General features: G+C 39.3%; 1 protein-coding gene across 6 annotated transcripts in view; it reads left to right on the top strand.

Annotated features, from left to right (window-relative positions):
• Nucleotides 1–22,500, top strand: part of TJP1 (tight junction protein 1) — a 246,987-nt gene that overhangs the window by 210,331 nt on the left and 14,156 nt on the right. For 4 of the 6 annotated variants that reach the window (XM_064376314.1, XM_064376315.1, XM_064376316.1 and 1 more), the window contains 13 exons: nucleotides 1,628–1,778; nucleotides 4,962–5,070; nucleotides 6,058–6,277; nucleotides 6,548–6,732; nucleotides 6,835–6,930; nucleotides 9,671–9,753; nucleotides 10,668–10,878; nucleotides 11,178–11,278; nucleotides 17,261–17,611; nucleotides 17,946–18,185; nucleotides 18,826–19,698; nucleotides 19,820–19,917; nucleotides 20,483–20,710. In XM_064376314.1, coding sequence (XP_064232384.1) covers nucleotides 1,628–1,778; nucleotides 4,962–5,070; nucleotides 6,058–6,277; nucleotides 6,548–6,732; nucleotides 6,835–6,930; nucleotides 9,671–9,753; nucleotides 10,668–10,878; nucleotides 11,178–11,278; nucleotides 17,261–17,611; nucleotides 17,946–18,185; nucleotides 18,826–19,698; nucleotides 19,820–19,917; nucleotides 20,483–20,710 — 2,946 coding nt within the window. The remainder of the gene's footprint in view (nucleotides 1–1,627; nucleotides 1,779–4,961; nucleotides 5,071–6,057; nucleotides 6,278–6,547; nucleotides 6,733–6,834; nucleotides 6,931–9,670; nucleotides 9,754–10,667; nucleotides 10,879–11,177; nucleotides 11,279–17,260; nucleotides 17,612–17,945; nucleotides 18,186–18,825; nucleotides 19,699–19,819; nucleotides 19,918–20,482; nucleotides 20,711–22,500) is intronic. The other 2 variants (XM_064376318.1, XM_064376319.1) reach the window with 1 other exon arrangement.

The raw sequence follows: 22,500 nt of genomic DNA on the forward strand, positions 1-22,500 counted from the left end.
GGGCTTGGACCATTTGTAGTAAAGCTGGTAAATAGTTTCATGAAGGGATCAAGGATGCCACCAGCCAGTGAACTACCTCATCTGATTCTCAGCCTCTTACTTTTATGACTAGCTGATATTAGTTCCAGGTAGGTAACCCAATCAGGAGTGAATAAATAGTAAGTTCTGAAAGTGAAGGTGGTCTTTAATTGGCTTAAAAAGACTAGAAATCTCACCTCCCTCAACACATTCATTCATTTATTTAACTTGTGTTTTTTTGTTATCTGTTAGTTTCTATTATATAATGAAATAAGAGTATAGCGATTTTTTTTCTACACTTCTTGTTAGAATAGGCAAAATAGTATATTTTCTTGACTAGGAATGTGAGAGTACTTATGAATACCTAGATGGGAAATATAGAGGGTAATTTGTAATTATAGTCTGTTTCTATTCAGTCAGTTGTTTTTTTTTTTTCTTCTTCTTTTTTTTTTTTTTTTTTTTTTTTGAGACGGAGTTTCGCTCTTGATACCCAGGCTGGAGTGCAATGGCGCGATCTCAGCTCACCGGAACCTCCGCCTCCTGGGTTCAGGCAATTCTCCTGCCTCAGCCTCCTGAGTAGCTGGGATTACAGGCACGCGCCACCATGCCCAGCTAATTTTTTGTATTAGTAGAGACGAGGTTTCACCATGTTGACCAGGATGGTCTCGATCTCTTGACCTCGTGATCCACCCGCCTCGGCCTCCCAAAGTGCTGGGATTACAGGCTTGAGCCACCGCGCCCAGCCTCTTCTTCTTTTTTTTTTTAAAGACAGGGTTTCACTGTGTTGGTCAGGCTGGTCTTGAACTCCCGACCTCAGGTGATCCACCCGCCTTGGCCTCCAAAGTGCTTGGATTACAGGCGTGAGCCACCACGCCTGGCCCAGTCAGTTCTTATAAGGCATCCTTTAGTATTTGTTTAAATGAGTGTCACAAGGTTTCAACACTACACTGATGCTAGAGGTGGGTGTTTATTCATTAATTTTTTTTCCATTCAGAGGACTAGAAAGGGACAGAGATTGGATGTGGAGCTAATCTAGAAGGGCTGAATGACTATATGATTTGTATGGTAAAACTCAGAGGGGCAGCAGAGTAATTGAACTACTCTGTGAACTACTGAAAGAGTCCACCAACTGCAAATTTTTAAAAAAATCACTATTGAATGTAGAAATCACAATGCTTGGAACCTCATTTTGACTCCATCGTGTCAGGAAAAACTTTATTTTAAAAAACTGGACTTTTCAGTTATTTAATAGAAATGCTATGTGAAATGGGGTGGAAAAAAATTGAAGTTTTTTTAGCCATTGTGAATGTACCATGTATTACCAAGACTCCTTGAGAGTTGAGAAAACATTGTTTTACAAAGTAATTTAGTTATGTAAAATAGTACTGTATACTAAATTTGAATATTCCAAAATGTTAATGAGAACATAGTTTTATTAAATCTGGTTTTAATTTTAAAACTAAATTTTATTTAGTAAGTTAGTAGTATGTGGGAAGTTTTAGAAATGATGGTTCTTTATTTAATTCTGAATATAGTTTTCACTGTAGTAGTTTGCTATAACATTTTAAGCTCTTCTTAATTGTTTCAAATGAAATATCTGTTTTAACAGGCCCAGCATGAAATTGGTAAAATTCAGAAAAGGAGATAGTGTGGGTTTGCGGCTGGCTGGTGGAAATGATGTCGGAATATTTGTAGCTGGCGTTCTAGAAGATAGCCCTGCAGCCAAGGAAGGCTTAGAGGAAGGTGATCAAATTCTCAGGGTACGTCAGTATTGCAACTTCTGTGGGTTAGAAAGTACTTCGATCACCAGAAAAAGGCATCAAACAAAAGAAGCTTACTATTATAATTAGATGATAAGCTGTATGCAGCCTCTGTTGAGCCAGTTAAACTTTCACAGTCAAAATCCATCAGGTCTGGCTTATTCTGGACTTCTCACTTCCCATTCTTCTATCTTGCTCTTGTTTACTGCTATATTATGTGTTGGTAAAGAATGTGACATTTCATCTCTATCACTGGTGTTCATAGAAATACAAGAAAGCGAGTCTTACATCCCGATTATAATAGCTACCAGGTAGTCTTTGGCAGTTCAACTAAACATTCAGATTGGCAGGACTGCCATCCATGGCCCACAACTTGCTAGCAAGCAACATCCAGTGTTCGTCTCCCATGTGAGTCATCTTGAAGCAGGCCACACAACTTCTGGAACCTTCTTAACCCCAGATAATGGCTCAGGCACAGGGAGATGGAATTCACATCAAGGGCAAATGCGTAAGCTGCCCTGGCTTTTAAACTTCATACTCCACAAGAGACAGGATTAGTTACAAAAATCAGGAAAGCCCAGGTTAGATGCAGTCTCTTAATGGAGTCTATCTATAGAGTCCTCCCTCCCTTCCCCATAAACAAGGTCACCTAGTGACATAGTGCCATCTTTTAATCTGTATCTTTTTTTTTTTTTTTTTTTTTGAGACAAAGTCTCACTCCTGTTGCCCAGGGTGAAGTGCAATGGCGTGATCTCTGCTTACTGCAACCTCCGCCTCCTGGGTTCAAGTGACTCTCCTCCTTCAGCCTCCTGAGTAGCTGGGATTACAGGCATGCACCACCACACCCAGGCATTTTTGTATTAGTAGAGTCAGGGTTTCACCATGTTAGCCAGGCTGGTCTCGAACCCCTGACCTCAGGTGATCCACCCACCTCGGCCTCCCAAATTGTTGGAATTACAGGCATGAGCCACTGCGTCCAGCCTCTTTTTAAAATATCGACACCTCCATTTGATTTAATAGATTTAACAATATTCCATTTTAATTGGAAAATATCTGTCTGTTACTAGCTTCTGCACTTTTTCTGCCTTTCCACCTCGCAGTGTCTTTGCCATGCCTCTCTATTCTGGTCTCTTTCTGCATTCAGTCTGCCTCTTGCCATCGTCGTGAATTCAGCCTCCTGTCTGCTCCAGAATCTTGCAGCTTTGTTTACTTTCTTTTTCTCTCTTCTCTGGTTCTTCATCTGTCTTCCAATGTCTTATTTGTTCTATTTTGCTGTTAAACTTGTTGAAGGATATGGTTGAGGCCCTTGCCTGTTTTCTTTTCAGTCATTGTAGTCGTACAATTTTACAGTCTGGCCTCCACCTTTAACTACTACCGAAGCTTAGTTTTCAGTAAACCATCATTGAGCCTCAACCCTCATTTTCGTTTATTTTTTTACTGTCTTCATCTTTTTTGAAGTACTTTCTTTCTTAGATTCCATAATACTGCCATTCTGTTACTCTGATTTTTTTTTTTTTTTAATTTTTTTCCTGCCTTCTTTACTGATACTGTTAAAACTTGAGGAATGTTGGTAACTCTGCTTCTCTTGTTACACAGTCTTTTTCTTGGGTTTGGTTAAGTGAGCAGTTCACATTGAACATCTTTTCACTCTGAGTAATTTCCTGAGCCCTGTCAGCCTGCCACCTGTGGCCATTTTCTCATTGAATCCTCCTCCTTTTGATTTTGAACTTGGCATGCCAAAAAGTCAAGGCATCATCATGACTTCAGACTTATTTCCATCTGATATTATATTGTGATTCTTTCTGATGATGTTTACATTGTTGTCAATCAAGTTATATCAAAAACATTTAAATACAACATGTATGATAACGTTCACTATACCAAGGAAATCAAAGAGACCTAATTTCTTACCCACCTCTTAATCCTATTTTGAAGTAATTATGGCATACATTTTTTAAATGTTTGGTTTTTTTTCTTTAGACAGCATCTCTGTCACCCAGGGTAGAATACAGTGGTGTGATCATGCCTCACTGCAGCCTTAAACACCTGGGCTCAAACGATCCTCCCCTCAGCCTCCTGAGTAGCTAGGACCACAGGCATGCATCCCCATGCCTGGCAAATTTTTGTATTTTTTCTAGAGACAGGGATTCACCATGTAGCCCAGGCTGGTCTCAAACTCTTGGGTTCAAGCAGTCTATCTACCTTGGCCCCCCGGAGTACTGGGATTACAGGCATGAGCCACCACACCTGGCTAAAAAGTGTTTCTTAATAGTTTGGTTTGGTTTTGTTTCATAAAAGTAAGTGGTGCTTTTCAGTTGTTTTGGTTTCTGTTTGTGCTGTTGTTTTCTTTTTTAATCTGGAAAACTTCCAAAAGTTGGAAAGAAGGAAACCTGTCTGTAATATCCTGCACACAGTCACTGGTAACATTTTGATAGGTTATCTTTTTGGCTTAGGAGCTTCTAATAAAAGTAAATGTTAACTTGGCAAACACGGAGCCTGCATTGCACAGATGCCATTACAGGGATGCCACAGTGCAGACTGCCTTTTTAATCCCATTTTCTTTCGAATTTTTTTTTCAGTGACTTTTAAAAAGTTATCTTTTTTCATCTAAATTGGTTAAATTTTACAACAGATGATCTTTAATGTCAGGATACACTGTGAATATTTAAATAAATGTATACCTTCAACTCACTTTATTTACTTTGTTTCTGGTTTTTAAAAATTAGAGTGTATTATTTTCTACAAAGTAACATTTTTTTTCTCTTAAAGATGTGATATTTTCTGCTGGGTGCAGTGGCTCACGTCTGTAATCCCAGCACTTTGGAGGGCCGAGGCAGGTGGATCACCTGAGGTCAGGAGTTCAAGACCAGCCTGGCCAGCATGGTGAAGCCCTGTCTCTACTAAAAATACAAAAATTAACCTGGAGTGGTGACAGGCATCTGTAGTCCCAGCTACTTGGGAGGCTGAAGTAGGGGAATCGCTTGAACCTAGGAGGTGGTGGTTGTAGTGAACCAAGATCGCACCATTGCACTCCAGCCTGGGTGACAGAGTGAGACTCCATCTCAAAAAAATAAAAAAAAGATGTGATATTTTCAAATTAGGTAGACTAAGAATATCTGTGTCCTGTGTGTATTATTTTGATATTCTTAGACAAGAATGATTTATGAAATCTTATTTTAATAGGTAAACAACGTAGATTTTACAAATATCATAAGAGAAGAAGCCGTCCTTTTCCTACTTGACCTCCCTAAAGGAGAAGAAGTGACCATATTGGCTCAGAAGAAGAAGGATGGTGAGATGCTGTCAGAAAATGGAGGAGATAAACTCATAGTTTGAGGACTTACAAAGGGATTTTTTCCATTTTAAAAAAAATAAGTCACTCAAAGTTGAGTGATGAATGAATTCATTAATCTCAAAGAAACTTAATTTTACATATTCTAAGTCATTTAGGGGCACATAATTTCAGATGATTCTCATTAGCAGAGCACACTAATAGGACTAACCTTTATAATATTGTAATTTAAATAAATGCCATTCAACCCTTTATAGGTGATAGAAAATTTTGATTTCTTGGCCATTAGAATGATGCAAAAGTATATATGAGCAGCTTTCAAGTTTTGTACTAATATTTCTAAGCAGTACACTCGTGTTTATTAGCATTGATTGAAGAGAAAACCCCATTTTGTCTGTGATAAAGTAGATACATTTATCACTTAGAGCCGGGTTTCTCAGCCTTGACAGTGTTGACATTTTGGACCAAATACTGTTTTAGAGCTGTCCTTTGCATGGTAGGATGTTCAGAAGCATTCCTAGTCTCTGCCCACTAGATAAGATGCCATTAGCACACACCCCCTACCCTTTCAGTACACAGATGCGACAGTCAAAACTGTGTCCAGATATTGGCAAATGTCCTCTTGGATGGTAAGGGATAAAATTACCCTCATTTCAGAACTGCTGATTTAAATATGGAAATGTCTATAATTTTTGCAAATAAGTTAGGTGATATAAATAGAAAACAAGCATGTGTCTTTGGAGAAGTTACTTGATGTATTTTCTGCATCAGTTTCCTCATCTGCAAAATGGAGGTACTAAGAGTTCCAATTCTTATAGTAATGGTGATGAATGCATGAAATAAAATGCTTAATAGAGTACCTGGCACATAGTAAGAATTTGTTAGATACTATTATTGATATTATCATAGCATCTTTACATAATGTATTCTCTTTGAGATTGTTATGCCACAAAATATTGATAATGTGTTCGTTTTTATTCCTTTCAGTTTATCGTCGCATTGTAGAATCAGATGTTGGAGATTCTTTCTATATTAGAACCCATTTTGAATATGAAAAGGAATCTCCCTATGGACTAAGTTTTAACAAAGGAGAGGTGTTCCGTGTTGTGGATACCTTGTACAATGGAAAACTGGGCTCTTGGCTTGCTATTCGAATTGGCAAAAATCATAAGGAGGTAGAACGAGGCATCATCCCTAATAAGAACAGGTATGAATGCTTGGATACTTCTCATCGAATGAATCAAGTAAATTACAGATTATTTCAATCCCACTGGGAAATCTTGGTAATGTAAAGAGTTCATTTTCATTGTATTTGCCATATCTGTAACTGACTTAGTTTTACAAACTACTCTTTTTTAAAACCGTTAAGAGTTATACTACATACAAACTTCTATCTAATACTGTACATTTCATTGTGGGTTTTTTTTCATTTTGTGTTTTAAATGCCCTTATTTTAATTTTCTCCTTTCTTGTGTAGAGCTGAGCAGCTAGCCAGTGTGCAGTATACACTTCCAAAAACAGCAGGGGGAGACCGTGCCGACTTCTGGAGATTCCGAGGTCTTCGCAGCTCCAAGAGAAATCTTCGAAAAAGCAGAGAGGATTTGTCCGCTCAGCCTGTTCAAACAAAGTTTCCAGCTTATGAAAGAGTCGTTCTTCGAGAAGGTAGTTTATTTTCTACAGACTAACTTAATACCCTTTAACCTCAATATGTTTAAGAAAGAAAAGATATAAAGCATGCTGTTTTTTGTTTGAATTTCTTTCCAGCTGGATTTCTGAGGCCTGTAACCATTTTTGGACCAATAGCTGATGTTGCCAGAGAAAAGCTGGCAAGAGAAGAACCAGATATTTATCAAATTGCAAGTAAGTAGCCTTAAGACTAACTTAAATGAGGTTGGGAATGTTTCTTTACCAGTTACACCTCTAAAGTGAGTTTAATTCCCTCAGTAAACTTTTTGTCAGTGGAAAATTAGCATTTTGTCCCATTCTTTTAATTTGGTGGAAAACCCCAGTGATCATTGTTCTACCAATTTTTCTAATGAGAAAAATTACCATTTATGAAACTCTTGGCTTCATATAAAAACTGCATAACATCCAATGTTGTTGAATCCTCACAGTAATGCTCTGAGGTAAGGATTATAATGTCCATGTTCCAGTCGAGCAGCCTGAGACTTGGATGATCATGGTGTGATCTTTACCAATCTCTTCAGTCTAAACTTCCTAGTGGCCCTCAGTGAATGAGTGACAAGCCTCGGCTTTGACCACAACCCTTTCTTGATCCATTCCAATTTTTCTAGTCATTAAACTGACAAATACACAAATAGTTAAAAAGGGTAATAAAACATGGCTAATGCTATCAGATGTTACTATTGCAGACATTTAAAATAAGAGAGTACTGAGTATAAATATTGAGGCTGCAGTGCTTTGTATGCCAAATATATTTTGCTTCCAGATCCTTTATTACTTTGTTTTTTCAGAGACAGTCTCTTGCCCAGGCTGGAGTGCAGTGGTTAGAGCTTTGCTCACTGCAGTCCCGCCAAACTCATGGGTTCAAGCAGTCCACCCACCTCAGCCTTCCAAGCAGCCAGGACTACAGGCATGTGCCAACACGCCTGGCTAGTTTTTGAGCGAGCAAGAGAGAGAGAGAGAGAGTGTGTGTGTGTGTGTGTGTGTGTGTGTGTGTGTACACAAATGGGGTCTCACTATGTTGTCCAGGCTGAACTTGAACTCCCAGGCTCAAGTGATCTCTGTCCTTGGCTTCCTTAAGAGCTGGGATTACAGATGTGAACCACTGCACCCAGTGTTGTTTTATTTTTAAACTGTTTGTAATTATACAAGTGCCATTCTGTGTTTGGAAAAGTTGGAAAATTAATTTTTACATACATTATCACCACCCTAAATTTTATTCCATTGTATTTTCTTCCATTCTTGTTTTTTTTTTCTTCCACCCTTTTAAGCATATTTTGGCCAAGTTTTATTTATACTGTTTAGAAAAGTTTATATCCTGTTTTCCTTTTTCATAGGTAATGGCATATTTTCATTTTATTATCCTGCAATCTGTGGTTCAGTTAGCCTTTTTTTATATCATTTGTTTCAAATTTGTAGTTTATTATTACAAAAGATATAGAAATCTGTTCATATTTTGTTTGCTTGTTTATGCCCTGCTTTGTTTCCCAAAGGATTTAAATCCTTAAGAATATAGCTGTTCACATAATTATGATGAAATGTTTCTGCTTTCCAGAGAGTTGTTCTGGGGATTTTGCTGTTCCCACTGGCACTATATAAGACCCTCGGTAACATTTTTAAACTGCATAGTGTTAATTTAAAGAATCAGAACACTATGTTTTCTTAATATATTACTTTTCATTTGGTTGATAATGAAGTTGAATGAGGATATTTATTTAATGAAAATCAGAAGATTTGCAGACAAATGATTTAAGTAATATTTAAGCAAGTTAGAAAATGTTTATTTTCTTAGTTTTTTCAGAAGTGTCTTTTTATGGTCATTACGTGTAGATGACATTTCACCTGAAGAAGTTGGTGGTGACCCTTACCCATAACCAAATTTAGGATTTTTAGATTTGGGAAAAGGAAGTACGATGACTTACAAAGCTCTGCCTTAAAGGGTGATAGATAGGTTTAATCAGGTTTACCCCACAACAAGGGATTCAGGTTGCTTAGTTATGTATCTTCTTTGAATCTAATGACAGTCTTTTGAGTTGAGGAATTAGTAGCATTTTTTTTCCAGCCAAAATTCTAAGTTGATCTTTCTTCTTAATTCTCCCATGTTCACCAGATTTGCAATTCTGCACTGCTTGTCCATGGTGCTTTGTCTTCTGATTGTCTGATTCTCTAAAATCATTTACCTTGTCCCTCAGTGTGACTTGTCTTTCCAGATCTCTACCTTTGATCTCTGAAACACCAAAGCTCTTCCTTTCCTTTCAAACTTTCCTCGTGACTAGAGTCACAAACTTGCTGTGCTCTGAGATGGTTGGTTGGAAACCAGCCCCAGCTGCATTTGGCACATTATACACCAAGATGAAGCCATAGGCTATTTCACAGTTACAGATGAACAGTTCCCTGCCTGCAGGTTCCCCTTCTGCTGGTGTAACTAAGGTGTCTAACCCAGAACTTCCTAGGCAATCTGCTATAGCACCATTACTGATGGTTGATGGACATGCCAAGGTGTTAATCTCTTCAGCCAGTAGTAGCTAGGCAGAGTTTGGCAAAGGAGCAACCTCCTCAGTTTATCTCAGTGTGCCATACAAATATTTTCTCTGGATGGCACAGTATGAAAAAGGGAAGTAGTGCCATGTTGAGCCATATGAGAGCCCCAGGCAAAAGAAAAAAATGTTCATTCCTATATATTTTTTCTTCTTTAATGGCTAAGTTTTTTCCAGAACATTAAAGTAGTTGGGAAAATAGTGGGGGCGGGGGAAGAAGTATGGATATTAAAACTGACTTTAAGTACTGCATGTATAAGACAGTTCCCACAAACCAAGTATTATCCAGCCCAGCATATCAGTGGTGTCCAGCAGTTGAGAAACTCTGATCTAACCAATGAAAATTTGATGTTTTATTTTTGTCCTTACTTCATGAATAGAGAGTGAACCACGAGATGCTGGAACTGACCAACGTAGCTCTGGCATTATTCGCCTCCATACAATAAAGCAGATCATAGATCAAGTAAGTAATTAAAACTTGACCTATTTTATTATGTTACTGTGATTTTGAGTGGGATGGGATTGGTTAATTTGAAAGTAGAAGGTAGTTTTTCTAAGACTATTATTGACATACTATAAGAAAATTAAGCCCTTACTGAAAAACATTATAATAATTGCTTTCAAGGGAATAGTTACAGTAGGCATGAGAAGATGATCTTTCATTACCACAAAACAAGTATATGATGTTTAGATGTTATTAACAGCCTGCTTATATATTACATCAGTACAATTCAAGTTGTAGTTTGTTATTTACATTAATAAGGAATGTCAGAAATATTAAATTCTTAAAGTTATTTTCACTCTAACAGAACATGGATAATACTATCAGTTTATGGTGTTAAGGCTAAGTCTTAAAAGTGAGCTTCATAGAAAGGTTTTTTAGAAATTTGGCTAGAAATAGTATTGAATTAACTTTCATTTACAGTTTTTTAATATGTGCTCCTGAGACATTAGAATACAATTAAAGATCTGTCACCACTTAAATATAGTACAGACTTTTCACTTTTTCTGAATGTGATGATTCTTTTTTTTTTTTTGAGATAGGGTCTTGCTTTGTCACCCAGGCTGGACTGCAGTAGCGTGATCTGGGCTCACTGTAGCCTCCACCTCTCAGGTTCAAGTGATTCTTGTGCCTCAGCCTCCTAAGTAGCTGGGATTATAGGCGTATGCCACCATGCCTGCCTAGCTTTTGTATTTTTAGTAGAGACAGGGTTTCTCCATAATGGCCAGGCTGATCTCAAATTTCTGGACTCAAGTGATTCACCCACCTCGACCTTCCATAGTGCTAGGATTATAGGCGTGCACCACTGCACCCAGCTGAATGTGGTGATTCTTAATTAATGATGTCTTATGCCTTTGTTTTTCCTTTGTTTCTAGGACAAACATGCTTTATTAGATGTAACACCAAATGCAGTTGATCGTCTTAACTATGCCCAGTGGTATCCAATTGTTGTATTTCTTAACCCTGATTCTAAGCAAGGAGTAAAAACAATGAGAATGAGGTTATGTCCAGAATCTCGGAAAAGTGCCAGGAAGTTATATGAGCGATCTCATAAACTTCGTAAAAATAATCACCATCTTTTTACGAGTAAGTATGTTAATAAAGGTCTTCTTTCAGCTTACAGTGTCTGAGCAGCATTATGTAGGCCAAAATGTTGTGGTGTTCAAATACTAAAACTTAAAAGGTCTTTTCTTGGAAAGCTTCCTGTTGTGTTAACAGCTGCTGTTTGGGCAAAAGAAAATATACAGTTGCAAAATAGAAATTTCAAATGTTTGCCTCCTCAGATACCATCTTTCAGTAGTGATGATTTAGCTGTAAGCAGGACTGAATTTATTCTTCTGACTTTTGGCAGTGCTGTAACCATAAAACTACATTGTTATTTTCAGCTACAATTAACTTAAATTCAATGAATGATGGTTGGTATGGTGCACTAAAGGAAGCAATTCAACAACAGCAAAACCAGCTGGTATGGGTTTCTGAAGGAAAGGTAAGACATTTCCTATTACTTTTGTGACCTCTTCAATAAATTATGTAACTAATCCGATGCTTTTGAGATACCAGTGCTTTCTTATTAGATCAACATATTGGAGAAATTTGGGGAAAGTTAACGTGTAGGTTTTTATAATTTGTGTGTAGATGTTATGAAAGTTGTTTTTGTTGGTAACAGAATTCTTAAATTTTCTCACCTATTGAATTACCACTACAGAAGGATTCTCTCTTAAAGAATCTCAAATTATAATGAAGAGCAGGTTAAGTTCTGATGCTGTCCCTATCTGGCTGTGAATGACAACTTTGAGCCTGGCTTCAGTTTCTTACTCTGAAAATGAGGAGATTTGGATGGCCTAGATGAGCATCTCCCAAAGTGCTGTCCTCAGCACACTCAATTCAGGACTTGCTCTGAGAGACAAGGCGAACAGTGGGTGGGAAATAAACCCTAGATCCCTTCAGGAGTGTCCTGGTAGCCACTGGCATTAAAGGCTCTGAGACATTTTAAAAGTGAAAAAGCCTACTTTATATATGCATTTCTTCACTTTTTTTTTCACTCAGCACCTGTTAACATTCTTACAACATACTGGGAGATATTGAACAAAGCAATAGATACCTTCCTGGCCTTGCATTTTGGTTTTCTATATTTCCAAATGGCCACCTTTAAAATAACTACTTTCTGTTGTCAGTCTTTCTGGTTATATAGCGATCTTTGATGGGAAAGTCTGTTTATTTTGTCTGGAGAGTTAATCATTTTCTCAGAGTACACCATTGAAGGAAGCTTTTTTTTTTCCCTCATGTTTTTTACCTTCTTCAGATCCATACAGTAAGTTTTGGTTATCAGGGAAGATTCAGAGTATCTCTGGTTTTTATTTTGTTCTTTGTACTTCCTTGTTGGTTTGGTTTTTGTTGTGTTTTGCCCCTGCATGGTTCTACCTTCCTCTGCCTGGCTGTGGCTACAGATGCTCTGAGAGTGCATGCTGCATGCTTAGGACGCCCCATGTCCCTTACCCAGACATACACAGCCTCTGCAAGGAGAGCTGTTAACGCTAAGAGGCAGTGTCTGTTGTTCTCAGCTATAGTAATGTGTCAGAGCTGTGCTTTTTCTCATTGTGAACCAGTGTGAATGGGATGGACCATGCATATGAGACCCTAAGACCACTCTGAATAACATGTCAGCCAGAACTTGATAGGAAATCAAGGTGGCAACAAACCATACCACTTTGTAGGAACACACTATTACCAATTTCTGCTTTTGCAGCACTTGATGAAGGGATTGTAGTCTTCTTCATATTCATCTTCTATAACAACACAATTCTGTTAACATCCTTTGTCAGGTACAATGTTAATAGCTTGCACTAGTGAATTGTTAAAATGAAATTAGTCTATAAATGTTTTCCCAAAATGCACAAAGTATACATGTCTACTACCTGAGAGGCTTTTTAAAAATTCACAAATCTTAATTTTCTGTAATTTTTTTTAGTGATATTCTAGTATACTTTCTTTACTTGGTTTTAAAATAAAGTTCCAACTTTCTAGCTTTTTATGTAAGGAAAAATAGGTCATTTATTATCAGGCTAGACTGATGCATTTTGTAAGCCAGAAAAGGTTGTTAACAACTTAAAGCTTATCTTCATGCCCCTTTCTCTTCAAGTATATATATATATATATATATTTTTTTTTTTTTTTTTTTTTTTTTTGAGACGGAGTTTCGCTCTTGATACCCAGGCTGGAGCGCAATGGCGCGATCTCGGCTCACCGCAATCTCCGCCTCCTGGGTTCAGGCAATTCTCCTGCCTCAGCCTCCTGAGTAGCTGGGATTACAGGCACGCGCCACCGTGCCCAGCTAATTTTTTGTATTAGTAGAGACGGGGTTTCACCATGTTGACCAGGATGGTCTCGATCTCTTGACCTCGTGATCCACCCGCCTCGGCCTCCCAAAGTGCTGGGATTACAGGCTTGAGCCACCGCGCCCGGCCCCTCTTCAAGTATATTTTATAGAATAGATTCTTAAACTAAAACTTTACACTTCATTCCACATTGACTTTCCTGATCCAACTACTTGAACCTAATTGCTAGGAAGAGTTGCTTTTTGCAAGATCTGACACAGTCTTATATGTCCCCTCCTAAACCAAGAAAAGTCATCCTGAGGCTTTCTTAACATGTTTACTAGTTTAAAGCAACCCATGGTTCTTGCTCATATCTGTATTTCAAACCAGCTGCAAAAACTAAGTGAATTGATGAGTTCCAAGTTATTCTTGCCCAGACTTCCAATATTTCCCTGACTGACTACTGGATTATAGTATTCAGAACCCTGGCAAGTTAAAGATTAGAGTAGATAGCAGGAAGACTTTTCTTCTATAACAGCTCTTACCAAGTTGAGAAGCCATTGAGACTTACTCTGAGGGATTGTGCTCTAACAGGATAGATCCTTGGATTCCCACTTTCCCCAGCCTGGCAGATATTCTTTTGAAAACTGGGAGGCCTGACACACTGTAGTCTTTCTTATCAGGAAGGCAGTACTCAAGGTCCGGCTCTTAGAGAGCCAAGCATGGGACTGTGTGAGAAGCTCCATTCAGGCAGCTTGACTCCCACGACAATGCTTTGGAGATAGCAGACCTGTAGAACCACACCAAACCTGCTAGTTAATAGCAGTACATCTTCCTGGAGGACGAGCGTTTTGTGTTTGTCCTTCAGTCCATACTGAAGTGGAAGAAATACTTTCTGATTTCTTGATTCTAGATCTTTTATCTCTCAGGACTAACTGAGCATATGTCTAGGCAGTGTCTTCAGGGAGTTTTCTTTTTAATCCAGGTACTAATGTCACATTAGTGTCCAGTGATAACCTGTTAATTGCAACTCTGTAGCTTCCTTTCCCTCAAATACTTCTTACTTTCTTTCTGATCTACTCAGAAGGTAATCAACATACACTATTAGGAACAGTTCTTAATTACTTATAAAAGAAAAGCATCACTGTATTTCTGCCTCTCCATCCATTGGATACTGCTTCTATTAAAAATAATAAAGAATTTCTTCTTAATGTAGCAACCACCATGTAGGTGATGATTTTCCATTGTGTTTCATAACAGTTTTAAGGGCCAAATGTCAAATGTTTAAAAGATTGTGTTAGTCTACTCTTGCACTGCTGTAAATAACTACCTGAGACTGGTTAATTTATAAAGAAAAGAGGTTTAATTGGCTCACAATTCTGTGGGCTGTACAGGCTCCTGCTTCTGGGGAGGCCTCAGGAAACTTAAAATCATGGCTGACGGTGAAGGGGAAACAAGCACATCTTACATGGTTGAAGCAGGAGGAAGAGAGAGAAGTTGGGGAGTGCTACACACTTTTAAACAGATCTTGGGAGAACTCTATCACAAGATAGCACAAGGAGGATGGTGCTAAACCACTAGAAACTGCCCCCGTGATCCACTCACCTCCTACCAGGCCCCACTCCACACTGGGGATTACAATTCAACTTGAGTTTTGGGTGGGGAATCAGATTCAAACCATATCATCTGTCTCTGGTCCCTCCCAAATTTTATGTCCTTCTCATACTGCAAAATAGAATGATGCCTTCCCAATAGTGCCCCAGAGTCTTAACTCATTTCATCATTAACTCAAAAGTTCAAAGTCTCATCTGAGACAAGGCTAGTTCCTTCTACCTAGGAGTGTATAGAATCAAAAACAAGTTAGTTACTTCCAAGATACAAAGGGGATATAGGCATTGGATAAAGACTCCCTTTTCAAAAGGGAGAAATCTGGCAAAACAAAGGGGCTCCAGGCCCCATGCAATTCCGAAACTAATCAGGTTAGTCATTAAATCTTAATGCTCCAAAATAATCTCTTTTGACTCCATGGCTCACACCCACGCTACACTGATGCAAGGGGTGGTCTTCCAAGGCCTTAGGCAGCTCCGCCCTGTAGCTATGTAGGGTACAGGCCCCACAGCTACTTTCATGGACTGGCATTGAATGCCTGTGGCTTTTCCAGGTGCATGATGTAAGCTGTTGGTGGACCTACCTTTCTGGGGTCTGGAGGACAGTGGCCCTCTTCTCACAGCTCCACTAGGCAGTGCCCCTGTGGGGACTCTTGGTGGGGGCTCCAACCCTGCATTTCCCCTCCACACTGCCCTAGAGGGTCTCCATGAGGGCTCCACTCGTATAGCAGACTTCTGCTTGGATATCCAGGCATTTCTATACATCCTCTGAAATCTAAGTAGAGGCTCCCAGGCCTCACCTGTCTCCCTCTGTGCACCCACAGGCTTAATACCATGTAGAAGCTGCCAAGGCTCAGAGCTTGCACCCTCTGAACAATAGCCTGAGCTGTAACCTGGCCTCCTTTGGCCATGTCTGGAGCTGGAACAGCCATGATGTAGGACGCCATGTCCTGAGGCTGCACAGAGCAGCAGGGCCAGGGCCCAGCTCATGAAACCGTTTTTCCCTCCTAGGCCTCCAGGCTTGTGATGGGAGGGGCTGCCACAAAGGTGTCTGACATGCTTTGGAGACATTTTCCCCCATTGTCTTGGCTGTTAACATTCTTTTCCTCGTTACTTGGCAAATTTCTTCAGCCAGCTTGAATTCCTCCCCAGAAAATGGTTTTTATTTTCTACCACGTTGCCAGGCTGCAAATTTTCCAAACTTTTATGCTCTGCTTCCCTTTTAAATATACGTTTCAGTTTCAGATAATCTCTTTGTGCACACATATGAGCGTGTGCCGTTAGAAGCAGCCAGGTTGAATCTTGAATGCTTTGCTGTTTAGGAATTTCCTCCATCAGATGCCCTAAATAATCGCTCAGGTTCAAAGTTCTGCAGATCACTATAGCAGGGGCACAATGCCGCCAGTCTCTTTGCTGAAACATAGCAAGAATGAATGACAGTAAGTTCTTGAATTGCATCTGAGACCTCCACAGCCTGGACTTCATTGTCCATATCACTATCAGCATTTTGGTCAAAACCATTCAACAAGTCTTTAGGAAATTACAAACTTTTCCTCATTTTTCTGTCTTCTTATGAGCCCTCCAGACTGTTGCCAACTTCTGCCCATTACCCACTTCCAAAGCTGCTTCCACATTTTTCAGATATCTTCATAACAATGCCCTACTTCTCTGGTACCAATTGACTGTTTTAGTCTGTTCCCACACTGTGATAAAGAACCACCTGAGACCGGGTAATTTATAAAGAAAAGGGGTTTAATTGGCTCACAGTTCTGTGGGCTGTACAGGCTCCTGCTTCTGGGGAGGCCTCAGGAAAGTTACAATTATGGCAGAAGGTGAAGGGAAGCAAGCACATCTTACATGGCTGGAGTGGGAGGAAGAGAGTGGGGGAAGTGCACACTTTTAAATCTACAGACCTTTGGAGAATTCTGTCACAAGGCAGTGTGAAGGGGATGGTGCTAAACCATTAGAAACCACCCCCATGATTCAGTCACCTCCCACCAGGCCCCTCACCCAACACTGGAGATTATAATTCAACATGAGATTTGGGTGGGAACACACATCCAAACCATATCAGTTGTTTTCTAAACATAAATATATTAGTTCTTGTTCAGCTTTTGAACTGTTGGGTTTATTTCATAGTTATTCTCATGTGCTATTCTTGTGTGTCCTTGTTTCTGTGAGCTTAGTTTGATAACAGTCTCCCTCTTCACCTTGCTTAAAAGGGCTGGAGAGCTAGTGAGTAGGTTTTATGAATCTGAGCAGTTTCAGAGTTTCTTTGTCGTCTTCCAGGGCTGGTCCCTGGAGCCTAACTTTGTCCGGCTGACCAGCCACTGTTTCCTTCATCCATGCCCTTCAGATCTCAAGGGATGCCCTGTATGTCTGCGTGTGTGCTTGTACAATCTTCTTGACTTTTCCTTACCAGAAGTTTCAAGAAGTAGATGTGGCTTCTCCAGAGAAAGATATCCTTTTCAACCTCCCTTGTACGATAAAGGCCCTCTCTAAAAGAACTACTGAATAAAATTTGTAATTTACTTTTATTTGACCCAGGCGGACGGTGCTACAAGTGATGACCTTGATTTGCATGATGATCGTCTGTCCTACCTGTCAGCCCCAGGTAGTGAATACTCAATGTATAGCACGGACAGTAGACACACTTCTGACTATGAAGACACAGACACAGAAGGCGGGGCCTACACTGATCAAGAACTAGATGAAACTCTTAATGATGAGGTTGGGACTCCACCGGAGTCTGCCATTACACGGTCCTCTGAGCCTGTAAGAGAGGACTCCTCTGGAATGCATCATGAAAACCAAACATATCCTCCTTACTCACCACAAGCGCAGCCACAACCAATTCATAGAATAGACTCCCCTGGATTTAAGCCAGCCTCTCAACAGGTAAGCAGCAAGCATTCAACGTTTTGTAGATAGAGGTGCATTATTAAATTTTAGAATGTGGTGACTGAGTTAAAAATATATATGTTGTCCTTTCTCCAGATTAAGAATTAATCTTCAATTTCAATTTGAGAGTACCAAGGACTTAATTCTAAATTTTGTGTGTTTGTCTTACACAGCAATGTACTGGATTTTTTTTTTCCAAAAAGTTTAGGACATGAGGTCATAGTTTTGTTATTCAGCACCCTTAAAATGTATGTCTGCCAATCACTATAAATTGAAGTGGGAAGTTAGTAAACAGAAACACTATATTTAAAATATTTTAAACACTTCACAGAAAGCAGAAGCTTCATCTCCAGTCCCTTACCTTTCGCCTGAAACAAACCCAGCATCATCAACCTCTGCTGTTAATCATAATGTAAATTTAACTAATGTCAGACTGGAGGAGCCCACCCCAGCTCCTTCCACCTCTTACTCACCACAAGCTGATTCTTTAAGAACACCAAGTACTGAGGCAGCTCACATAATGCTAAGAGATCAAGAACCATCATTGTCGTCGCATGTAGATCCAACAAAGGTACCTGTGCTGCAGTGTTGTACTAATTTGTTGCTCTCCATCAGTCTGGCACATGATCATTTTTGCTTTGCCCTTTAAGTGTTCCTTTTGCTTTTTTACTGCAGGCTTATACACTGTAATGCTTTCAAATCAATCAAATCATTTCAGTTTTGTAGTTTGCATGGCTTCCAGTGGTATACTGATTATTTGAAAACAGACCTTTTAATTGAGATTTGTGCTTATTATGTTTATTATTTTTATTTTTGGCTTTCAGTATCTTCCAGAATTCCTTAATATATAATTGAGACCCATCATAAACATACTTACATTAATGCAAATTATGATGCTCATAAATTTTCTTTAGGATTTTTCAGTGTCAAAATGAAGTGTAATCAATAGTGCATTAATTTTCTACTAAATTTAATATTTATCTTTAACTCATTATTTAGTACATGCTGAAATGTAATAGCCCCTACCTGCATTATAAATTTTGAGCTTTCACTTAAACCAGCTTTTTCCACTAATCTTGTCTATCCTGATAATAAATGATAAAACATACCATTATCACATATTAAATCGTAGTTTAATATTTAATCATAGTCTAATAAAATAGACTAGAATTAAAAATAAGACTGTCCTTAAATGTGAATTTTTTACACAGGCATATAGAAAGGATCCATATCCCGAAGAAATGATGCGGCAGAACCATGTTTTCAAACAGCCAGCCATTGGTCACCCAGGGCACAGGCCAGACAAAGAGCCTAATGTGACCTATGAACCCCAACTTCCATACGTAGAGAAACAAGCCAGCAGAGACCTTGAGCAGCCCACATACAGATACGAGTCCTCAAGCTATACGGACCAGTTTTCTCGAAACTATGACCATCATCTGCGATACGAAGATCGTGTCCCCATGTATGAAGAACAGTGGTCATATTATGATGACAAACAGCCCTACCCATCTCGGCCACCTTTTGATAATCAGCACTCTCGAGACCTTGACTCCAGACAGCATCCCGAAGAGTCCTCAGAACGAGGGTACTTTCCGCGTTTTGAAGAGCCAGCCCCTCTGTCCTATGATAGGAGACCGCGTTATGAACAGGCCCCTAGAGCATCCGCCCTGCGGCACGAAGAGCAGCCAGCTGCTGGGTATGACACGCATAGTAGACACAGACCAGAAGCCCAGCCCTACCCTTTGGCAGGGCCCAAAACCACAGAGCCCAAGCAGTATTTTGAGCAATACTCACGCAGTTACGACCAAGTACCACCCCAAGGATTTGCCTCTAGAGCAGGTCATTTTGAGCCTCTCCATGGTGCTGCAGCTATCCCTCCACTGATACCTTCATCTCAGCATAAGCCAGAAGCTCTGCCTTCAAATACCAAACCACTGCCTCCACCCCCAACTCTAACTGAAGAAGAAGAAGATCCAGCAATGAAGCCACAGTCTGTGCTCACCAGAGTGAAGATGTTTGAAAACAAAAGATCTGCATCCTTAGAGACCAAGAAGGATGTAAATGACACTGTCGGTTTTAAGGTACACTAAGTGAACACTCATTTAAAAGACTTCTTTGCTCTTCCCTCCCCCAATCGTGATGTGTATTCAGTAGTTACCTGTTCCTTAGGCATATTTGTCTTTTTTTTTTTTTTTTTACCAGCCTCCAGAAGTAGCATCTAAACCTCAAGGTGCTCCCATCATTGGTCCCAAACCCACTTCTCAGAATCAGTTCAGTGAACATGACAAAACTCTGTACAGGTGAGTGCACTTTGTGGCATAGAACTGACTGGGAATTTAACCCTCTCTAATGTGAATTTACTTAATGACTTGCTTTCTTCCTCATCTGCTTTCTATGCCTTCTAGAACTTTAGACTGTATAGTTATTTGCTCATACGCGAATCATTGAGATCCTGGACTGAAGTTCTCAAAAATCCCTTTGAAAGTTCTTCAAGTCTATCATTGACTGTTCTTGACATTGGTATATGTACTTCTCAAGATGTTCTTCACTGTCTTGGTTACATTCCCCTTTCTGTTTGTAATAACTGCTTTTACCCTACTGTCCCTCTAATTATAAAATCATTTAGTTTGTTAAATTGTGTTAAAGGACTCATGAGCCAGAAGTGGGCTGCCTTTTGAGTTTGCTCTGTGAGTACATGGGATTCGAAATACCTATTTTAACTGTTGGACTGCTCAGTTAGATCCTGAATAATCACAGCAGTTAGTGATTATTGACCTTTTGGTCAAGATAAGACTTACATATTCCACTTCCTTCATAACATTAATATCTAAAAAGTTGTTCCATTTGTCATTCATTATCTGTTAGGATCCCAGAACCTCAGAAACCTCAAGTGAAGCCACCTGAAGATATCATTCGGTCAAATCATTATGACCCTGAAGAAGATGAAGAATATTATCGAAAACAGCTCTCATACTTTGACCGAAGAAGTTTTGAAAATAAGCCTCCTGCACACATTCCTGCCAGCCATCTCTCTGAGCCCACAAAGCCAGCTCATTCTCAGAATCAATCAAATTTTTCTAGTTATTCTTCAAAGTAAGTTATTTCACCTGGCTTTTAAAAATAGGATGCAGCATATTAATCGTGAAGTTCAATATATTTTGAAAAAAAATAGTTTAAGTGTAATTTATGATTTCTGTAGGTTCTAGTGGTTCAGCATGGTACATACTTTTTAATTCTGGGATGTGTGTTTTGTTTTTAAAGTCTGCTATTAGATGTACACAGTTTTGGCATTCACAAAGATGTTAACGTCACAGAGTTTTGACAGAAGACAGTGTCAACTGCAAGGACCCTCAGCGCTAGGCAGTCATCAGTCTTCATTTATGTACACACATCTAATGACCTCATGCTGGTTCTTTTCCTTCTTTTCTATTTTTATTTTTTAAATATAAAAACAGATGTGAGGAGGATCCTGTCTGAGGGAAATACCAAAGGGTTTGCTTTTTGTGTTTTTTTGAAGGCAAGAAAGCTTTTTTTTTTTTTTTTTGGGCAAGATTTTTGATCCAGTTTTACAGGTGAGGGCAGAGCTGAGACTGAACCCCAAGTTTCTTGACTCTCTGTCATCTTTTCCCTGTGCTTGCTGCTCCTCTCTGTTTACTTGTCCCTGGGTTTCATGTTGGTTTGCTCTTTCTTGTGCCTACATGGGTTTGTGTCTCCTGCTGGTTCTGTGTCTCTGGTTATTGACCTTTTGGTCAAGATAAGACTTACATATTCACCTTCCTTCATAACATTAATATCTAAAAAGTTGTTCCATTCGTCTGTTATCTGTTAGGATCCCAGAACTGCAGAAACCTCAAGTGAAGCTACCTGGCTGATAAGAGAATTTGGTACTGATAGTTGGGTCTAAGCCCACACAGGCACACAGATAGGTTCACACCTCAACAGAAAATAACCCACAAGAGCAAAAACGTGGATTTGTCAAAAAGAATTCATTTATACAGTTAGAGGGGCTGGCTATGCAAGTCCTACGTCAGAGGGCAGTTGGTCAGGAAGGGAAGATCTCGAGCTCCTGGGAAGTCTGAGGTCAGGGAATGCTTACATTCTTATTCAGACGGCTCTGTGATTAGGCCAGGCCCTCCCAAGATCATCTCCCTCAACTGATGCGGGACATTACACCTGAAAAATCCCTTCATGGCAGTACCTAACCAGATTGACACAAAGTCATCATACATAGCATTGTGTCTAGATTAAAAGCTCCTAGATTTTTCCTAAATTAGTTGTGTGGGCTTGGGATTATCTTGGAAAATGACTTATTTATCATATACCATTGAGTGCAAATTGTTTTAGAACATACTTTAAAACCACTAACATTAAAGCCTAATTTTAATTAGCACTGCTTTTTTATAAGACATCATTTGAAGTGAAGACTTAACACATTTTTTTCACTGTCCTGTGTTCAAGACTTTATGTTTACAGAAGAAAGCAGTTTATGAGAATACAAATGCAAACTTAGAGTGCTGTAGTGGGAGTTATATTAAAGCAAATAGTGTCTTACACTCTGTAAACCACCCTTTAGCACATCACTAGAAAGGTGTTGTGGCATCTAGATGGTATCTAGACTGAAGTCAGCCAGGCACTGTATAAACCCACACAGGCACACAGCTGGGTTCCTACCTCAACAGAACAAAACCCACAAGAACAAAAACAGATGTGGATTTGTTATAAGGAATTCATTTACATTTACAGGGTTACAGGAATTCATTTACACAGTTATCACAGTAGCATCTAAATGGTGTCTAGCCTAAAGTGAGCTAGGCACTGAGCCTTAGGAGCTCACCTTTGGTAAGGCAGAAGAGTGGACTCTTTAGTCATTATTTTTACTAAAC

The sequence above is a fragment of the Aotus nancymaae genome, unplaced genomic scaffold (genome assembly GCF_030222135.1).
Source record: "Aotus nancymaae isolate 86718 unplaced genomic scaffold, 86718_ANA_hifiasm-v0.15.2.pri h1tg000014l, whole genome shotgun sequence".
Taxonomy (NCBI): domain Eukaryota; kingdom Metazoa; phylum Chordata; class Mammalia; order Primates; family Aotidae; genus Aotus; species Aotus nancymaae.